Source organism: Lepeophtheirus salmonis, chromosome 4 (genome assembly GCF_016086655.4).
Source record: "Lepeophtheirus salmonis chromosome 4, UVic_Lsal_1.4, whole genome shotgun sequence".
NCBI lineage: Eukaryota > Metazoa > Arthropoda > Copepoda > Siphonostomatoida > Caligidae > Lepeophtheirus > Lepeophtheirus salmonis.
This window is the reverse complement of record NC_052134.2, coordinates 28,936,114-28,957,431: the sequence shown is the minus strand read 5'-3', so window position 1 is coordinate 28,957,431 and position 21,318 is coordinate 28,936,114. Positions and strand designations below refer to the sequence as shown.

The 21,318-nt window shown below is 32.2% G+C and overlaps 4 protein-coding genes and 1 long non-coding RNA gene across 5 annotated transcripts; 3 read left to right on the top strand and 2 right to left on the bottom strand.

Moving 5' to 3' along the window:
- Nucleotides 1–467: 467 nt before the first annotated feature.
- Nucleotides 468–1,377, bottom strand: LOC121116710 (uncharacterized). The gene is made up of 2 exons (XR_005863921.1): nt 929–1,377; nt 468–871 (listed from the first exon to the last, which is right to left on the bottom strand). It is a non-coding gene; the product is annotated as an uncharacterized lncRNA (long non-coding RNA).
- A 3,610-nt stretch (nt 1,378–4,987) lies between these two features.
- On the top strand, nt 4,988–5,744 carry Sld5 (DNA replication complex GINS protein Sld5). Its single transcript, XM_040711013.2, has one exon. It carries the CDS (start codon nt 4,988–4,990, stop codon nt 5,642–5,644), a length of 657 nt encoding a protein of 218 aa, XP_040566947.1. The 3' UTR covers nt 5,645–5,744.
- On the top strand, nt 5,744–8,466 carry Mcm10 (minichromosome maintenance 10 homolog). Its single transcript, XM_040710494.2, is given in 5 exon segments — nt 5,744–6,880; nt 6,936–7,442; nt 7,445–7,538; nt 7,595–7,986; nt 7,989–8,466. Coding segments are annotated over 5 exon segments (2,484 nt in total). The 3' UTR covers nt 8,343–8,466.
- An 83-nt stretch (nt 8,467–8,549) lies between these two features.
- LOC121116712 (electrogenic sodium bicarbonate cotransporter 1) lies at nt 8,550–17,345 on the top strand. The gene is made up of 7 exons (XM_040711012.2): nt 8,550–8,840; nt 13,734–14,087; nt 14,141–14,557; nt 14,624–14,793; nt 14,861–15,319; nt 15,400–16,021; nt 16,073–17,345. Exons 1-7 carry the CDS (start codon nt 8,712–8,714, stop codon nt 17,222–17,224), a joined length of 3,303 nt encoding a protein of 1,100 aa, XP_040566946.1. The 5' UTR covers nt 8,550–8,711; the 3' UTR covers nt 17,225–17,345.
- A 2,451-nt stretch (nt 17,346–19,796) lies between these two features.
- LOC121116715 (uncharacterized) lies at nt 19,797–20,868 on the bottom strand. Its single transcript, XM_040711014.2, has 3 exons — nt 20,736–20,868; nt 20,258–20,602; nt 19,797–20,180 (listed from the first exon to the last, which is right to left on the bottom strand). The coding sequence occupies exons 2-3, from the start codon at nt 20,600–20,602 to the stop codon at nt 19,887–19,889; spliced, it is 639 nt and encodes a 212-aa protein (XP_040566948.1). The 5' UTR covers nt 20,736–20,868; the 3' UTR covers nt 19,797–19,886.
- Between the last annotated feature and the right edge of the window lie 450 nt (nt 20,869–21,318).

Genomic DNA, 21,318 nt, shown 5'->3' with positions numbered 1-21,318 from the left:
GGAACTCATATCCATGAATAAATCTCTTAATATAAGCCTTAGTCTCTGTTAAGTTATCATACTCATTCTGGATTATGTGAGATTATCACTTGTTATTCCTCTCCTCCATTCTGATAATCTAGTCATAGGTACATGAAATGCTGAAACCGAACTTGGTCGTTGATTCCGTGGAGCAACAGGTTGGATATGCTGCAATTAATGCTAGGAATATTTTTAAAAAAATCAGCGAAAATTATTTATTTTGAAGTTGGTAGAAGAATTAGCAGTCTTGGATATGGAGGGGCTTCGAATAATACAAATATACCAATATATTAAGAAACTGCGGGGGGCAAAATTTAAAGAAGGGAAAGATGTTAAGTCACAAGATGTAAAACAATTCTGCTACCTTGTTCAAAATATGGAATAGTTACTTTTGGTAAGTGTTCAGTTGGAAGAAAAATTACATATTATGTCGTTGACAAACAATGTTATATATTATTACTTTTATTGTTTTTTATTTATATTTAGAGATTATCAAATAAAATAAATCAAAAAAACAACAGACTTTTATTCACATGTATAAGCTAAGTATCATTCTTGATACTATGACCATTTAGGGTATTAACATTTCTGGACGTCCAGTGTTAAGGGATTCATTCATGGATATGAGTTCCCTATGTGTAGTGGAGTAGGAGTCGAGTCCTTCTGAACGTGATATTTTTTAATGGTGTATTTAGAGGCAAATAACTACTCCTCTTTGACCGTATAATTCCGACGGCATCAAGGTAGGTATTGTTCAAAAATAACTCGATACTTGTTTTGTGAATACGCTTGGGTTGTTAATCAAGTCGTATGGAAACTTGGATGGGGATCCCTAATCCTGTCGATGTTTCTACAAAATAAAAGACTAAATGAGGGAAACATTTGATATAATGGAGAAGAGTCTTACCTATATTCCCACCGTATGAAGACAAGAGGGTCCCTCTTGAATGGGATCCTCTACCCATGAAATGAATTGTATTTCATGCCTGGGATTTGAGAGTTACATTTGACATATTGAATCCCTCCTTTGTGTGAGGCCGCTGAAGAAGAACCCAGCCTCATTTCAAGATGAAATTAAGATAGAGGAATCGACTAAGCTTTCCAGTCTTCCTACGTGTAATCTACTCCAGCATTTTAGGCTAGGAACAACAATATAAGTGTTTCCGAGGTCCAAAAATATACACAATTCCATCAGTAAAATATAACTTCACAAGAACATAACATGAAAACGGGACTGCAGCGTTATTTCGCTAACACAAAAATACTCTGTGTTGTCAGCTGAGGATTCGCTATTCTCCCTTAATACTTCGTTGCTATTTCATGATTTATTCTTTTTCAAAAATACACTAAATAATAAGTTATTCTTATAGTTGATAATATTGTAGAGAAAAACGCGTGCGAGGAGGAGGGGAAAAAAAAAACATATGGTATCATTGTTTAAAATACTGATGTGATTATCATCTACCTGCTTTATTATGATTTTTACCCTCAAAAATCATAGTAGTATATCTTCATTAAACATTTTGCTAATAAACGAATGTATTTATTAGCAAAATGTTTAATGAAGATATACTACGTATAATTGACTTCGACGTTTTTCATCCGTTACAGTAGATTTGAAAACGTCACACTCCATGAAATTGTAATTCATTATGAACCTTATTCTCAGAATAATAGCTAATGAAACGACAAAGTAGAGTATTTGAAATATATTTGAAGCTCAAAGTTTAAAAAAGAAGGCTTTAATGAAATATAATCTACATACTAAAAAATAAACCATTAAACATTTAAGTTAAATATACAAAATTAAACAATTAAAATCATGTAACTATTAATAATAAAAAATTATAAATACAGAATATTGAAATAATAGATTGATCCAGAAATGTTTTTCTTGTTTTAACATCGGAATTCAGTACAGATAAATATGTCATAACTTTAGGTTGCAATACACAAGCGAGACGTGGAGTTTAATCAAAAAGATAATCACCCTTCTTCATGTGGAAGTTGCTATATACAATTGTGCACAGGATAGATATATCTCTACCGATGAGATCTAACTAATTATTAATAATAAAGTAAATGTCAAAATCATAAAATTAGACATTAAATATATTAATAAAAAAATGTTAGAAATAAATTAATCGTAAAGATTTAGAGCAAAAGCTAATTATGTAGTAATGTCCGGCGATATTACTCCCTATAAAGAGCATCAAAAAGATTTCCCCCGTTATTTAAGTATGCTTATATAACAACATACTGTTATCATGAAGGATATACACAATTGTTAATTATAATGCAACACCCAATGTAACTACCCTCGTTGTTGTGACCATTTAAACAGTTGTTTTTGCCTTTTATGAGTTTTCTAAACACCACTTCTTGGAGCCCATCAACCATAGCTAAGCCTTTAGTGATAAAAAAAATATTTATTGACTATGTAATATTGGAAAACCTAATTATCATACCCAAGTCTTAAAGCGAAGTAAGTAGTCTCAGACAAACTAGTTGCAAACCATCCAAAGCTACTACCCCGTTGTTGTGACCATTTAAGCAGTTGTTTTTGCCCTTTACTGAGTTGTGTTTCATAATTCTTGATATGTTTAGCTAAAATAGAATCATATTTTATGGTTAGATTAAAAAAAAAAATTGAATACTTACTGAGAGATAGTACAAAATTCAAAGTTCCATTTCGATATTCGTAAATACTTTTTACTGATAACTTGATCATCATTTGGTGTGGATGACTTAAAACATTTTTATATGTATTTCTATATATGACATCAGTACCAACATCCTCCATTAATTTAATGATGGTTCCTCGGGAAGGGATATGTTTACCCTTGTATTTGTCCATAAATTTTTTGAACGTAGATGATTAGCAATGGATAAGGTTATATTACATGCAATAAGCATCGTTGTGAGATCAAAGTTAAAGTCTGACTTGATGTATTCATGATTTTTGAGGGTATAACGAAAGTATTAATTAGCAAAAATTTTAATAAAGATATACTACGTATAATTGACTTAGACGGTTTTTATCAGTTACAGTAGATTTGAAAACGTCACACTCCATGAAATTGTAATTCATTATGAACCATATTCTCAGAGAAATAACTAATAAAACGACAAAGTAAGAGTATTTCGAAATATATTTGAAGTTCCAAACTTAAGATAGAAGGCTTAAATTAAATATAATCTACTACATATTATAAAATAAACCATCATACATTTATATACATTAAATATACAAAATTAAACCATTGTAATCATATAACTAATAATAACAATAAATTATAAATACAGAATATTAAAATAATATTTCCTTGTTCTGACATCGGAATTCAGTTCAATATGTGATAACTTTAGGTTGCAAAACACAAGCCAGACGTGGAGTTTAATCAAAAAGATCATCACCCTTTTTCCTCATGTGCAAGTTGCATATACAATTGTGCACATGATAGATATATCTCTACCATTTAAGCAGTTGTTTTTGCCTGTTATAAGTTTTATGAACACCATTTCTTGGAGCTTATGAACCATAGCTAATCTTTAAGTGACAAAAAAGTAATATTTATTGACTATGTAATATTGGAAAACCTTATGATCATACCCAAGTCTTTAAGTGAAGAAACTAGTGTCAGACAAACTAGTTGCGAATCATCCAAGGCTACTACCCCCGTTGTTGTCAACATTTAAGCAGTTGTTTTTGCCTTTTAATGAGTTGTGTATCATAATTCTTGATATTTTTAGCTAAAATAAAATCATATTTTATGGTTAGATTAAAAAAAAATGAATACTTACTATTAAATGGTACACAATTCAAAGTTCCATTTCGAAATTAGTAAATAATTTAAACTTTTTACTGATAAATTTGATCGTAACTTGGTGTGAATGACTCTAAACAAGCTGAACATTCTCTCAACTTCACAATTTACAATAGGGGATTTCTATAAATTGAATCTTCAACAAAGGCTAGGTATCGCAATTCATTGTAAGCTGGATTTTCTGATAAGAAATTGGTCAATTTAGATCGGAATGGCTCTAGCTTAATATCATTTCGTAGCAGTTCAACGATGGTAATGCTGACAAGTAAGGATAATCGTACTTCTAAAGCTGTGATGGCACCAGAAATTTGATTGAGATTATTATGAATAGCTTAATTCTAGACGGGGACTAAAAACCCATTTATATTGACAAATCCGACAAGCCATCTGTTTCTCAGTCGGTTAGTATTTCCAAATTCCAGGGGCTCCATTTTCAGAAATCCAGACAGAAGGCGACGTTATTTTAGACATTTTATTCAGTTCTCTATCGACTATCATCATCTAATATTATATCATGACTCATGGTCATGAGTATGCTATGACAGTAAAGCTACTCTCCTCCCAAACGTTCTTCAAATTATCAGGGTCGAGGTATTCCTTGGTCAGGGTGACAACGTTATTTTTCTGTTTCTTTTATTTTTACATACCGGCGGGACATATTTTATGCATAACTACTAAGTAGGTTCTTAAAAATAAATGGATGCACTATAAATAAGTAGGTGGGGAGGATTTTAGAGGGAGGAGATTTGCCCAGGCTCCTCTCTTGCCAATTTATTTTGTAGTTTTTTAAAAATAAATTTTGATCTTGAATTATCTGTTTAAAGATACTTATTTTTTTTAATAAAAAAACTCAGCTCCCAAACCCATGTTCTTCCTAGTCCTCGGCTCAGATTTGAATATTTGTAACCGGCCATATCAGCTGCATGGTATTGATATCTTTTGAATATCTGGAGCGGGAGCAGGCTTGATATGTGAGCGCAAATCACGTGACTTGTTTAATTTGTACAAGTTACGAAGATGGAATAAAAATTTAAAAGGAATGTTATTGTATGAAATATTTTCCCTCTAAATTTATGTTTCGTATAAGTAAATGGAAATATCTTTTGGAAGCGAACTGTTGATCGAAACTTGAAGTTAGAATGGATCTAGAGTCAGAAGACATTTTTGCTGACGATCCCTTGGATTCAAATTTAGAAAATAATGGAGGTGAGGAAGAGGAAGAAGAGCTAACAGCCTTGGAAGTGGTGGAGCGCATCGAAATGGCTTGGAGGAACGAAAAGTTTGCTCCTGAGCTGTTACCTCCTGCTTCAGACATCGTGGAATGTCTCTTGGGTCGAATATCTGAGGTGGAGTCTTCGGAAGCGAGTCCACTGGAGGGACCTATTCGTAAAATGGAGGTGGAAAGGATCCGTTTTCTTATCAGTTCGTATTTGAGAAGTCGTTTACATAAAATCGAGAGTTATCCGAGCAGCTCATCCAACATGACGCCGGAAGAGGCTCGATTCCATTCTAAATATAAGGAGAATCTCGCTTCATTGTTCAAAAGAACAGTAACACACGGAATGCCCGGGGATTTCGGGGATGAGAAAACAAAGATCTACAACAAAGAGCCTGACCATAATTTGGATAAAACAGTGTTCATTTCTGTTCTTGAAGATGTGGAAGGACTCGTTCTAAGGGATGAAACTGGAGGAGAAAGGGACGAACATATCGACTTAGCTAAAGGCTCTCAACACATTCTGAGATATAAGGACATACGTGATCTCCTTCAAAAAGGAGTTGTTCGTCTTATCTAAAGTCTTTCATTCCCTCAATAATAAAAGAGACAAAATATATATTGTTATAAAATTATATTAATGCATATCTAATAAAGATTCCTTTATATTTATTCAGAAATGGCGGACTTAGATGATCTTTGTGATCTTCTGGACGAAGAAACAGAGGAGATCCAACATGAAGAAAATAGAGAGGGACCTTCAGTTGATTCTGAAGTGGATCCGGATGAAGCTGAGCTTTTATCTATGCTGGAAAAAGTGAAGGAAATGAAAGCAAAAGTTGCTGCAAAGAAAAAGACAAAGGCTCCAACTATCGCTGTAATAGATCTATTTCAGAAGGATCCAAGTCCAGATAAACCGTCAGCAGGAAGTCCATTTATTGACAAACCCAATAAACCAATCAAGTTGTTTCAAAAAACTCAAGATTTTGGCCCTGCTCTACCAGAGAAAAAAACTAGAATAATTACGGGGGACGAAAAGAAGGAATTAATGAACAGAATTACTGTTGCGGATTCAAAAGTAGTACGAAACGACTTGGATATGTCATCAGATGAAGAAGATGAAAATCCAATGAAGGCCAAATATAATGAATGTGGCAAACAAATTAAAAAACAATTGGATGATAAACAGATATCCTCATTTCTAGGAAATAGTCAAGTTGGATTTAATAAAATCCAAGGTTCCTCCATCAATTTGTCCAACTCATCAAAGAATAAAAAATTACCATCCAATCTTTTAGTTGAGAAGAATAGTAAAATTCGTATTAATAATCCAATCATAACCCAAACCCAATTAGATCTCAATCTTATTAATCGATCTTTTATCAGTATATACCGTTTGAAAAATGCTATTTCTCGTAACGAAATGGAAGGAAAGGATTGGACCACCATGGGTGTTATATTTTATAAAAATTCTCAAACATCAAAAAATGGAAATACTTACACCATGTGGAAAATGAGTGATTTATCTGGGGCTGAGCCAGTTATAATCACTGTTATGCTCTTTGGCAGAGCTCATGCTGTTCATTATAAAATGCCTATGAATAAGGTGGTTGGGCTGTTAAACCCTAAAGTATTAGAGAGTCGCAGTGGTGGTGGCTCGTTAGCAACATTAAGCGTTGATCATCCAGACAAAGTGATGGAAATGGGCGATAGTTTAGATGTTGGTCGATGTAAGGGAAATAAGCATGATGGATCTATTTGTAATAACTTAGTTAATTTAGCTGATTGTGAATTTTGCAGTTATCACATCAAAAAGGTATTTTCTGATTTATCCTATTGAATTTTTCATTCTCATTTATAGTTTATTTTAGGCTTATAAAAGCATGAGTGCAAAACGTGCAGATATCCAGTCCTCTTTTTCGGGCCCTGGTGATGCTCGTTCAAGAATTATGTCTAAAATAGCTCCAAAGGGGGAGATTTTTGGTGGGGGCCAAGTTTTAAATCAAGGGATGAATCATCGAGCTGCAAAAAGCAACTCTAAGCTTATAATGAAAGATACTGAAGCTCTGAAAACACTAGGACTCATACCTTCGGAGATAAATACTCAAGTGAAAAAACAAAAGGCTTTTACCAAAGCAAAGCTACTCACAAAAACCAATGAATCTACACTAATCAGTGAATCTGAAAAAGAAGTAATGAAAAAAGTTTTAAATGAAGGCGTATCTGAGGATTTGGCAACACGATTGCTTGTACCATCTCCGGGAGCTCGAGTCCTTCTTAAACATTTAACTAAAAATGCTGAAATCGAACAGGAAAAAGAAGCTGTTGAAAAGGGAAGTGTTAAAACTGCTAAATTTCTTATTTCTGATCATAAAAAAAAAAATTAAAAAGAGAGGCTGAAGCTCAAAAAACCATTGAAGAAAGAAAAAATCTAGTTCAAAAAAGTATCGCGTCTATTCCAAAAATAGGAAGAGGTATTTTTTTCAACCCAATTTCATTCATTATTTTTACAATCTTTACTCCTATTTAGGTTTTAGTTCGAATGACGGATTTATTGATCTTGGTTCATCATCATCTCTCTCCCCTTCCAATGACTCAAAATTAAAAGCACTTCTCGCACTGAAAGGAAAAAAACTACAAAAAGTGAATCCTAATAATGTTAAAAGAAAGCGTTTGTCAGACGAATACATTAAGTCCTCAAAGAATAAAGTAGCTAAAGTCTTGAATCAACAGGAAACAAATACAACAAGCAATCCAGAGAGACAAATTCTCAAAGGGATTAATGGATCCGTCATTAATGAAGCAAAATTAGAAGAACTTAAGAATATGAAATCTAAAAATGCAATACTTGCCGATGAAGATGAAATGATTCAACATGATAAATACTTCGATGTCTTGGAAAAGAAGGACGCCATGGAAGAAAAAAAATGGTAAATACAAAGGAAATTGAAGTTAAAGCTGTTAATTGCTCGGAATGCAATTACACAGCTTACGCTCAATCTGATCTTTGTAAGGATCGTGGTCATCGTGTGAAATTTATGACAGCTAAAAAACGATTTTTTGAATGTGCAAAATGTAGCTCCCGTACTACTTCATTGGAAAAATATCCGAAAAAGACATGTGATAATTGTGGAAACTCTGGTTGGAAGAGAGCAGGAATGATGAAAGAGAAAAAAGCGATTCTAGAGCATGAAAAACTGGTTATTCGTGGAGCGGAACAAAAGTTTATTGGTGCTCATACAAGTTCTTCAAAAATGAACTTGGATTCAATTCAATGATTAACTATAATTAATATATATTTTTTTAATTGTCAAACTTATCAATTAATTATATTTTATTTACATATATATTTTTTTTACGAACGCTATGAATGTAATAGAAGTTTTGATGCATACCTATCAATATTTATTAGTTTATTTCTAATATATTTTGTTTTTTCTACAAAGCGTTTTCAAGCAGAGTTCCTTTATCGTCGTGATTGCTTTGTTAATTTCATCGATGATGACAAACGGAAGTGTTGTGTTTATTTTTATTTTGCTCCTTCTTGCTCAATGTGGAATAATGTTCAGTATCTCATCAATCTATTCAATAGCTCCTATCAGCAAAAATTGTCCTTATTATTCTTAAGTTAACTATTAAAAAAAAATATGTCTGAGAGTCCGAGCCCTGCTCCTTCCGATAATCATTATTATTCTAGTGAACATATAAGTATCAACGATATTCCTTCAATTTTTTCGGAACTACTAGAATTGGTAAAATATGAAGATGGATACCAGGTTTGTTCTTCTACGTTTACCTTGGAATAATGAATTAATATCCATGAAGATTAATCGATTTTTCTTATTCTCTGACCCGGTCGCACCAACACGACTTAAATTTAAGCCGGGTTGGTGCAACTAGGTTCTTGTCTTATTATTGCTACAGTATGGATATTGATAGCTTCCATGGACGGTCTTTCATTATTATATAAATTATCAAAACCGTGATAGAGTTACTTATACTAACAGTTTTATTTTTTAAACATATATCTGATAAATTTTGAGGCGACTTTAAAAAAAAAAATTCGGGCCCCAAGGAGCTAGCAACACCACTGACGACTTGACACTGATGATAGTATTTGATGGAATATATATCATTTAATTGTAGAATTGTATTGATATATTTATCAATTTATACATAATCTTGATAATAAATTAGAATACGGTTAAGGGGTCAACGCTTAATACGGACACACCTAGTAGACATCAAACTAGTAATTTAGTATAAGGGGCATCCGTAAATTTATTTTTTTGGGGAGGAAAGGTGTTAATTTTTATTTTAGATTTTTGGACCGAGGCCTGAATTTGTCTAAATGACCTTCAAAAAAATTCCCCACTTTTTTTACGGATGGAAAAAATTTGCTGATAAAGATAAAAATTCCTAGGGGTTCGGGGAGGGGGACTACAGCCCCTACAAATGCCCCTGAATATCTATATAAATTATTTGATAGGACAGTTTTCTTTTAAAGCGAAGAAGTTTAATCGTTCCCATGAGATACGGCTTAATATAATATAAAACGATAATGGCCTACATACAACAGGTTTGTACCTTAATCTATTAGCCTTCAATTAAATTAAGTCTTACCACAGTCGCAACATTTCTTCGTGATTTAATTAAAGAATACATTTAATTGGGTTATTTGAAAGTCATTATTTCAAATACTTCTAACATTCAATTTTGGCACATAGGAGCGTTATTTGATTCCTTTTTATTTTTTTATATATAAATGCTAAATTTGAAAATTAAAATTTGTCAAAAATGACAAATTTAACATAACTATTTATTTTTTTTTAAATAAAATTTTTAAGGAAGATCATTTTGGACAACGTAAATGGCTTCTTTTGGGTCCTCCTGGTACTGAAAATATTTTAGTGATAATTCTGCCCTATAATTACTATTTTGATTTGAAACAAAACCACAATTATTAGTTATAATTAGGGCCAAAAAATCAAGTTTAATTAACAATATATATACGTAACATAAAAAAAAAAATTGAAAAAAATGGAAGCTCATAAAATCTTAGATTAGATTTTCAATTTCACTCAATTTTTTATATGTTAATATATCATTAACATATATGTATAATAAGTTTTTAGAGAAACATTTAGTTCCACTTAATTACTACATGCTAAAAACCAAGCATATATATTGGAAAAACTCGAGTATAATATTTAGTATATATATTCAGAAATTTGTTCTACCTACTCACATATTTTCATCTGTAATATTTAAGTGGAATCGAATTCATCTCTCAAAACTTATGTTCATGATACATTAAAAATTAACATATAAAAATTTGAGTGAAATTGAAAACGGACATTTAGGATGTTATTTTAGGTCAAAATATTGACATTGTGACCTTATGGGTAAAAGCTCATTTTGTTGGCTTATACAATTAAATACAATAAAATAATAAAACTGTCATCCATTAAATGTTTTTTAAAGTAGATCGATATCTTCAAAAACATTCAAAATTCAGCAATGTAAAAATAGGGTGGGTGGTGTCGAAGCCGAAAATTTAGTTGCCTCTAAATCCTAAACCCAGATGACATAAAGGCTAAAATTTTGGATTTTCGAGTTTTTAACACATATCTATATATGTGTCAAATTTAAAATAAATCGAAGATTGCGCCTTATTTTGAGTGATTGATTTGGCTTGGCCCATTAATAAGTATTAATTAACAGGTACGTACATCTCTTATGCTTACATTAGGATGACTTATTGTCTTTTTTCTTATGAATTTCTGAAATATCTGATTTTTACGGGACAAACAGTTGAATATCAACTTAAAAAATAAAATTAAAAAGCGAGCAAAAAAAAAAAAAAAAAAATAATAATAAAAAAAACTTAAACAATATCCAAAATATCTTTAAAAAGCTCACAAGAATTAAATTTATATATTTTATTCTTAAAATTGAAACTGATTTGACCACGTGGCCTCTTTTTTAGAAATCAAAATAGGGCCACCAGTAGTGTTGTGTCAGTCCTTGTTTACTCAGTCCAGTTTTAGAACCTGTACTTTGGATGATTGGTGCTGGAAGCAAAGTGCCCATTGTCTCCCTCCCATTTTCGCAGAATTTATATAGCTATCACAATAAAAAGAAATTATCTTGTTCAAAATTTTTAAATTTCATTATTTTGAACAAAAAATAGGTTATTCGAGCAAATATAGGCTCTTCTAAAAAAATTTAACTCTAAAAAGTTTTTTGTCTGTTACTTGACAAATTTGGCCTTTATAAAAAACAAAGACATCCTGTCGAAATTGTCAAAAAATCCCAACGCATCTTAAATTTACGGAGAACTATAGTCTTGAGTCCTAAATATGGACCGACTCATCACTAGTCACCAGCTCACTCTTAGCATATATAAATAATACTAATACAATATACCAGTGGCTCAGATTTTATTTCTAAAATAGAAGAGATACCACTCCAGGATGACACTACATAAATAATGCTAAATATAGGGGGCATTTTTGGGTTGCATACAATATAGGAAGCATGTATTCCTCATTTCCCAACGGCAATATATGTATACCGGTGTCGTATTCACAATTTTTTTAATCATTTTTTTACCCGCAAGATTATATTTCTTTGGGCGAGAGGTTGGTTTTTGGAAATTTTTAGAAAAAAAAAAATATATTTCAAATATAAAACTTTTGCTCTTCTGCATAATGACCTTTTTTAAGAAAATAATTTAAAAAAATGAAATTAAATAACCCCCATTTTCGCATAAAATTTTTTCATCCAGACCCAAAAAAATTCCATCTAACCCACCCCCTGCGGATGGTCTGATTATATTAATTAATTATTATTTAATGTTCTATATTGTGAAAAAAATCAATTTCATTTAGTAGAAAACTGCATCCCCCCATGTGCCATAACTAGAGCTGCGAGACACAACATTAATAATATGCTTTATAAATTACATGATACAGGAAGTTGTTTTAGATTCATAAGTGGCCACTTATCAGCACATGGATCTGTCAATTATAATTAACATGTCTCTTCTTCCATATACTTGACATGTAATGATGAATATGTTTATATTATGTATGTAAATCTTAATAATTGACTAATGCAATAATTTATATTGTTTCTTGGAAGTACTGCATTCAAACTCAGAAATTTTAAGAAATACCTTTTTAGAAGTTATTTATTTGCTGTTCTTATAATGGAAAAGGTGGGAGAAAGTCCCTCTATTGTAAGTCCAAGTAGAGTTCAAAGTCTTTGGTATCTAGTCAAGTTTTAAGTCTTTGTTCAAAAGTCCAAGTTTTTAAATGTTTTATGAAGTCCAGTTCAAGTTTTCTTTAAGTATTATTTTTCTTTTAGTTTTTCTTTAATCCAGTATAAATAAGTTATAATGAATTAAAAGTAATCGCCACAGCAATTTTCAATAACTAAGAGGCATTCCTAATATTTTTCAACTTACCGAGTGGTCCATTAAAATCTGAACACTTTGAATTGTAAACTTCAACAAGATATAATTTATTAATGAACAAAATAATTTCAGCAAAATTAATACTATAAATAAATCAAAAATGGTCTGAGCTCTCTTAATCATGAATATAGCCGCCCTTATCGGTAATGATGGTTTCAAGGCGGGGTAGATAGCCTGACACCTGCTGTGAATGTAGTTCTCTATCATGGGGCACCAGTGATGACTGACCGGGACTGTGAGGACCTCTCTGGTTGGATAACAGAAACTGCACCCAAAAGGTGTAGTCGAGGGGATTACCTTCAGGGCTATAAGGGGGGCAAAAGTGTCATTCAAAAGAGTCTTGAAACGGAGGAGATGGGTTTCTTTCATTGGTGATGTCAAAAGTGGCCTCTCCATCCTCACAATGCTTTTTCCACCCACTTTTTTGATAGCTCTATGGACAGTCTGGTGTGAAACCCCAAGATTTCTTGCTTGGGCCCTCATGGACTTGAGGGGATTGGTTTGGGCTGTTTTCTTTTACTTCTCTGGTTCCAGTTTGACCCTCTTCCTCTCCAACGTTTCGGACTTCCTTACTGGTCTTTTGAAGACGCCCACCAGCTTGGGGTGTGCAAATGGAAAATCGTCGATCACGTTCAAGTATCATTTTCTCGACTTATATGTAAGCTAGAGCCCTCAAGTCTAGTTTGTTTTCTAACTAATTTTTTATGCTTACATATATCGAAATATGAATTAATTTCAATCACCCAATCTTCATTAATTATTGAATTCGTAAGTGTTTAGATTTCAATGGACCACCCGGTATTCTGACTCGAATTAAGTTTGCCCCTATATAAGGTACAACTTTAAATAAAATTTTATATCCAATGGAAAAATGGAAATCACTGTGAGAAAATTAATTAAAGAATGGACTCAAATGGAGTAATGTCTCGAATCTTACTGCAAGAGTCTGTGATTTTGAGATCCAGCCTTCAAAGTACGGACTCGAGTCCAAGTCCCCACCTCTGCACAGTAGTTTTATCTTTTCTAAGTTGTATGAAGTATTTAATTGATAGTTATAGTAGATACTTAGAGGGGAAATTAATTAATTTTTTGTAATTTGTTCAAATTCGTTACTTATGTTTAATCCCTCTTTTAATTAAAGACTTCACATTTTTTCTTCTATGGTGAAATTAACATTAAATGCAAATAGGAATGGAAAGAAACTGCCAGATGGATTAAATATAAAGAGAATGTTGAAGTTGAGGGAAACAGATGGAGCAAACCTCATATATCTACTCCATCACTACAAGGATGGTTAAGATTACGACAATCCCTTCGATCCGGTCTAACGTTGATTGATTTAAGAGCTCATAGTTTAAGAGAAATTTGTGAAATTGTTGGGGATCACATTGTATCTCGTGAGGATGTAAATAGAGAAGAGGCTTCTAGATTACAAGAATTATGGATGAAGAAACATCGGCATCAATTTGAAGGAGCAAGAAAGCCTGATGGAAAATTAACTGCAGTTTTGAAGGAGCTTTTGGTTCAAAGATTAGAAAACAAAGTATGTGAAGCTTTAAAATTTTATTATCATTTTTCTTATCATTGGTTATATAGAGTAATATTTCTGGCTTGAGAATTCCAAGTCGTATGAGTAGTCGCTCTGGTAGTAGGAGATGCTCTATTACTTTTCCAGATGATCCAGTGATGGATGAAAATTATTTTTCGAAGCCGTCTGTCGCTGAAGGAAAAATTAATTACTCCTTACAAAAGAAAATTTCATCCAATACTGAGGCATGCATAATATTAGTAGGAGTTGTCTCATTCCTCAAAAAACCTGTCAGTGTCTTTATACGGCTTGAAAATGCTGTTATATTGGGCGACTTACCCGAAGTTGATATCACGACCCGATTCATTTATATATGTGTTGGACCACAACAAATTGAAAAAAATGGAATAGATACGTCAATAATTCTTAATGATATGGGGGTGTCATTAGCTACTGCCCTTTCAGACAAATCATTTGCTAAAGAGGTTTGTATAGACTCTAAATAATAGCGAAAACCTCATATTTACTTACGGAATAATTAATTTTTTAAGGTATATGAATGTGAAACCGTCAATGACTTGCTTAATATATTTGATGGGTATACTAATGATCTAAAAACATTGCCAAGAGAATGGGATTCGACATTTCGAATAGATCCTCCTCCAAAGACTAAAACTGGAAAAGAATTGGATGAAATTGAGGAAATTGATGAAGATAGAAGGTTCTGTGAATTAATTATCATACATTTTTTCAGTTGAATATAAATAAAATAATTTGTTCTTTATTAGAATGCGTGAAAAATCGGGATTAGTTCGATCTGGAAATTTTTTTGGAGGGCTTATTAATGACATAAAAAGAAAAAGACCTTTTTATGCGTCAGATTTCATTGATGGATTTCATCCACAATGTATTTCATCTTTTATGTTTCTATATTTTGCATGTTTAACACCTATTGTCGCATTTGGAAGTTTATTGGGTCAAGCAACTGATAATCGAATTGCTACAATCGAGTCACTTATGTCAGGTCTAATTTGCGGTGTTCTCTTTGGCCTTTTTTCTGGCCAACCTCTTATTCTTTTGGGTTCTACAGGACCTGTGTACGTTTTTGAAAAAATATTGTATACTATGTGTAAGGATCAGGATTGGGACTATTTGTCCTTCAGGCTGTGGATTGGTATTTGGGTTGGAGCTATTCTTATTTTCTTGGTTGCCATTGATGCTGGCGCATATGTATGCTATATTACAAGGTAAGAATGTAACATTCTTATCTCATTTTGGAATGTTGTTTAATATGTAATCAATACCTACCTGTCTTTTATCTGTTTAGGTTTACAGAGGAACTTTTTGCAACTCTTATTTCTTTCATATTTATATTCAATGCATTCAAAAATTTAGAAAAAATTAGAGACAAAGATTATGAATTACTGCCCCCAGAGTGTACTTGTTTGAATAGAACGGACTTAGAAGAAAAATGTATTCTCAATGATGAAAGTTATTCTGTAGGATGTATGGCGATGGAATCTGAAGTTCTTTTGATATCGATACTTTTATTTTTGGGATCATTTTTTATAAGTTTCACACTTAAACAGATAAGAAACACTGGTTACTTTCCTGGTAGGGTTCGTGACTTTCTTTCCAACTTTGCTGTAGTCATAGCTATTGGATTAATGACTGGCTTAGACTATATGGTTGGAATAAAGACTCCAAAATTAGATGTTCCATCCTCATTTAAACCAACATGGGAAGGGCGGGATTGGATTGTTACACATGCTCTAATTTTTACTGATCATTTACTTTCAAATCCGTGGTGGGTTGACGTATTTTTGGCACCTGTATTTGCGATATTAGCAACAATTTTAATATTCATGGATCAACAAATTACTGCTGTAATTGTGAATAAAAAAGAAAATCAGCTTAACAAAGGCGGAGGTTATCATTTGGATATGCTGGTAAGATGTTTATTTCATACATAAAATGTCCTTAACCATAATTCTTTTTAGGTTCTTGCTATTACGATTATCATATGTTCTGTCTTTGGATTACCTTGGTTTGTTGCTGCAACGGTTTTATCTATTAATCATATTCAATCTCTGACAAAGGAATCTGAGAGCACTGCACCAGGGGAAAAGCCTCAGTTTTTAGGAATACGAGAACAGAGAGTGACACATATTTTAATTGCTTTATGCCTTGGACTCTCCACTCTTATTACACCACTTTTGGCTCTCATTCCAATGCCCGTTTTGTTTGGAATATTTTTATATATGGGAGTAAATTCTTTGAAGGGACTTCAATTTTCCGATAGGCTATTGTTACTTTTCATACCCAAAAAATATCAACCTGATTATATTTACCTAAAATACGTACCACTTGGAAGAGTACATGCTTTTACAATTGTTCAACTGACTGCATTGATTGGACTATGGATTATAAAAAATGAGCCCTCAACAAGTATTTCATTCCCGATCATGCTTGTAGTTATTTGTGGTATAAGGAAAGTTCTGGAGTGCTTCTTTACTAGAAGGGAATTAATGGCACTTGATGACTTACTTCCTGAAGGAAAACAAAAACGCCGACATGGAGGCAAAGAATCCAATCAAAGAAACGTATGGGACGATGAGTATAGTAGCAAGTCTCCTAAAATCCGGAAAAAAACCAGAGTAAGCATTGAATTAAATGATATCGTGTGCAAACACCCTTCAGGCTCATCTACCGTTAAAAAAATGAAAAAGATGATTACTCACGAAAAGTCCCATAAAGTAACTCCCTCAAACAATATTGACTCACCTAGTCCCAGTACATCAACAACTTATCCTATCGTACCATTTTCACCTGTTGTCTCAAAGATGTATCCAGATTTTAAGCGTACTCTCATATTTGTTAAGCTACCCGAGGATAAAGTCCATGTTCCTCTTCATATTCAAACTCCAAAAGTGGATGATCTCATTAGAAATTTGCATGATTTATATCCTAATACCGTTCCAATCGTCGTTTCTCAACGCTACAAACAAAATACGAAAGGGATTGTCTTTAAACTCAATGATGATCTGCTTGAATACATCAGTCCAAATGAAGTTTTTGAAATACTTATCCAACATGTTGATGAGGATGAGGAGAAAGAGCTAACACTGACTCTTGTTGAGAAAGATATATAACATATCTTAAATGTATTAATACTATGTAATATCTATTTATTGTACTAACATATAATATATAATTTGTCTTTTTACGACTTTTATAATCTGATTCAATAAATTTTAAAGAAATATTAGAAAAGGCAATTATTCCATTCAAATCTACAGATACCTAGGACTAAAAATAATTTGAAATTTGAGGAATAATTGATCCAATGTATGCTTGTATGTCGCCACGGAGGCTGTGGCCTGATATTTCATTCAGAAAAAGGGAAACATTCTATGCTTACAATACTAGCACTAGTGTTTCCGTTTCAATCTTAGAAATCTTATGGTTCAAATTCATTTGCTTACATTGGCCTAAGATAATTAATTGAATTATTTTATAGGAAATAAAATTGAATCCGTATTTTTGATGTATGGTAGTGATATTTTTGAATGCAAATTTACGGAAAATCTTCTAGTTTTATCTATTCTTAAAATTTAAACGACTTCATTATTCTTTGATGTAGTTTACCTTCCTTGAAGTTGAAGAGAAAGTATGACAAGAAATAATAGGAGGTAAACAGGCATATAAATTAAGTAAAACTATAGAAAATTACCATTTTTTTTTGTTTTTTTTATTTTTTTTATTTATTTTCAAAATTATATGCAATTATTACAATAGATGCCTCGTCCTTGATTTATCCATCCTCTCTTAGGATATCTTTTCTCTTGTAATTTCGTTAAAATTTCTATAGTTGTTTAGAAGAAACAAGACGTTATATTATAATTACAACAGATTAACAAATAATGAGATATCATAAGACAACAAGGTCGACTTGCGGGGGGGATTGGAGGTGTTTGAGCTTTCCAAACCGATTTTTTTGTCGTTACCATAAAAAAGTATCGTTTTGTAGTAAAAATTTCAATAACAAAACGGGGAAAGTAGATTTTTTCTAAGGTTTATTTTCTAAAAACAAAGGAATTTGTTAAATTCAGGCCCGACCCAACAAAAGATTAAGCCTCAAATTTTTCTTAACCCCTGGGCACTGCTAGGAAAATTGAGGAAAATTATGAAATACGCGTTCTATTTCAGATTCAATTTCTTGTTTTATTTCAAAATAGGTTGAAATTAGTGGTGGGGTGAGGGTCTATAAATCCTAGAACGGAATTCCATCTTTGAGGTCTTGAATCGACACTGGGGTGTTGGTGTATACCTTATCTTTCGCGTGGCCTCAAAGGAAGAAGTTGCAAGGTGTTAAATCACAAGAACTCGGTGTCCAATTGTGATCACCTCTTCGAGAGATAACACGGTTTCGAAACTTTTCCCTAAAAAGAATTATTGTTTCGTTGCTTGTATGCCACGTAGTATTTTCAAAAAAGTAAGGTCCAATAACCCCGCCATTAACCACACCAAACAGTTACACGTTGAGGATGGAGAGGCTTTTCAACAATAAATCCTCAAAAATGGAATTCGTGAAGCTATTGAGGACATACAGCTCCCACTTTGCGATTTGGTGAGGGAAAGTTTCATATAAGGATACGGATCTTTAAGCGTAGCTCTATACATTGAAATAAACATCCGATCATTTATCTCCAAAAATGCAATTTTTCTTTGAATATCAAAATAACCCCTCTTATTGGGAAACCCTATATTTAAATTCATATATATTTATTTTATCATACAAGTTTTAAACAATTGACACCAAAGACAGTCGAGAGTGCTTACTTCATAGGCACAATTTAACACCGCGACCACCAATTAACTAATGAATAAATAAGAAGAAAGAGTACACGCAACAACTGTTTTTTATTAAAAAATTCTAAGCTTAGTTTTTCAATATAAAAATGACATCCTTACTTATATCACGTCGTTTCATTATTGTATCTCACAACTTTTCAACCAGAAATAAATATTAAACAAGGTCTCAAAACCAGTTAGTATTTAGCCAATTCTCTACAACTCTGGAATTATTAATGGAGAGCTTCACAGCTTAAAAAGAACCAATACGAATTCAACAAATCAGTGTCCACAACATTGATTAGGGGAAAATAAGTATAAAAATCGGCAGCTGACCACAATATACAATGTAAATTTTTATGTAAGTGAGGTAATGCACATGATAATATACATTATGTAAAAGTAGGCTGGATTTAGTTTCGTAATGATCAATGAATTTGATCGAATAATTTATTAAATTTAACTCCTTAAAATATATTAGTAAATAATTTTAGATCATTGATAATATTGTAGTTATCATGATATCAAATTTAATAGAAAAAAAAAGTAGAGCAATTGATAAAAGTGAAAAAGCTAAGCCAGGAAGTACTTTAGTCTCTAGACTGAAGTACTCCTTGTACTTAAGCATTGAAACTAAATTACATCCTGGCTTAGCTTTAACTAAACACTCTTCACGAAACATAAACTCATTTTTGAGTGTAGATACTTGATCTAAGAAATAACAATACAATCAAATGTGTGCGTCATATTAAAAAAAAGTACTATAGAGTTGTACAAGTTGTGCAGAAATTATTAGCACCTCTTCGACGCATAATAACTCCGGACAATGCCGGGTACTACCACTACTTATTTAATGAATCGATCACTCCGTTGAAGGCAATAAAAAAAACATTTATTTACTATATCTATCATTATATTTTTTAGAACTCTCATGAATCATAAAGTTATAAATTGTAATTTCTAAGAACATATTGCTATCGACATGGTCTGAAGGAGTCCTGTTGGAAGGCAATCACCAGCATTTTCACTAGAGAAACGAAGTGTTTGTGTGACTCCTCCAATCACTGTCTGAGTCGTTGTAGCCTGTACACTGGTTGTTAATGTATTAATGATTGTTATAAGAGCCCTCTGAAATCTGGAAATTTCGCGATTTTCGACTGTATTACAGCTTGGTATTCCAATAATATCTACTTCTTGCATAGAACCATTATCATTGTTAAACTTTGTGGTCATATTTGATTCCGTTTTAATGGTCTAAGGATATTTAGAAATAAAATGATTATAAACATTTGAAGAATTCCTAATTTTATATATTTATTTATTCAACTCACTTTGGATGCTTGGATATTATCTAATAAATCAGCAAAGACTCCATCACTTCGTTGTACTCGAGTAATAGGATGCTCTACAATTGGGACATCCCTCCGTCTTCTCCGACCCGATAGTATTGTACTAGAGCAGGCTGGTATATTACCGTTAGTTGTAAAACAGGAAAGGAAAACTGTTAAGCTGCTAGTCACTGTATTCGTAGTAACTCTCTCTGTCTTTATTGAAGATGAGACCAAAAACCTTTGTGCTCTTGCATTTGAATTTGTCTCTTGTTGTGTGCCATCCAACTCAGAGGAAGCAACGTTTATCAGACAACATATACAAATCCAAACAATATGGTTACTCATCTATGTATAAAGTGAATGTTTAAATGAGCCACAATAATATAATGAAATCAAAAGGATGAAGTGAAATTAAATACAATTCTAATTAAAAATGGTTGAATACAAATTAATAATTATATTAAGGGTAAAAACTTACCTTAAAAACGTCTATCCTTTGTCTTTCGCCTTATAACAAAGACTAAAATAAGAGAAGATTAATCATTCATTATTCAGGTCCGGAATTTTCTTTTTCTTTTTTTGCTTATACAAGTCTTGTTCATGAATCATGGGTATGGTAGAATATGTTTATATAATATTGTAAGTATGGTTTTGGATTCATAATTTCACCCAGTTTTCATTGTTCCTTACTTATTTAATATTGTTATATATATGTATATATAAATACGATAATGAAATTATCATGCAGTTCAAGCAAATTAAGCGAAGGATTTTTTCTCAAAATTTATAAAGAAATATTTTTTTACGTATAATAGATTTGGAAACCAAGTTTTTTATTACTCATGAGTCTACATCTTTTTTTTTTACTTTTACTATCTTTGGAATTTGACGAACATTATTTGATAATGATTATTGCCGAGTGATCCATAAAAATCGGAACACTTTCAATTTTAAAAGGGCGTTGGGATTTTGTGACAATTTTGACAAAAGTTTTGGGTACACTGTATAAGTTTGCCAACACTTTATACTTTTATTTTCTATTTCGAAAATGGAGAGTGTGT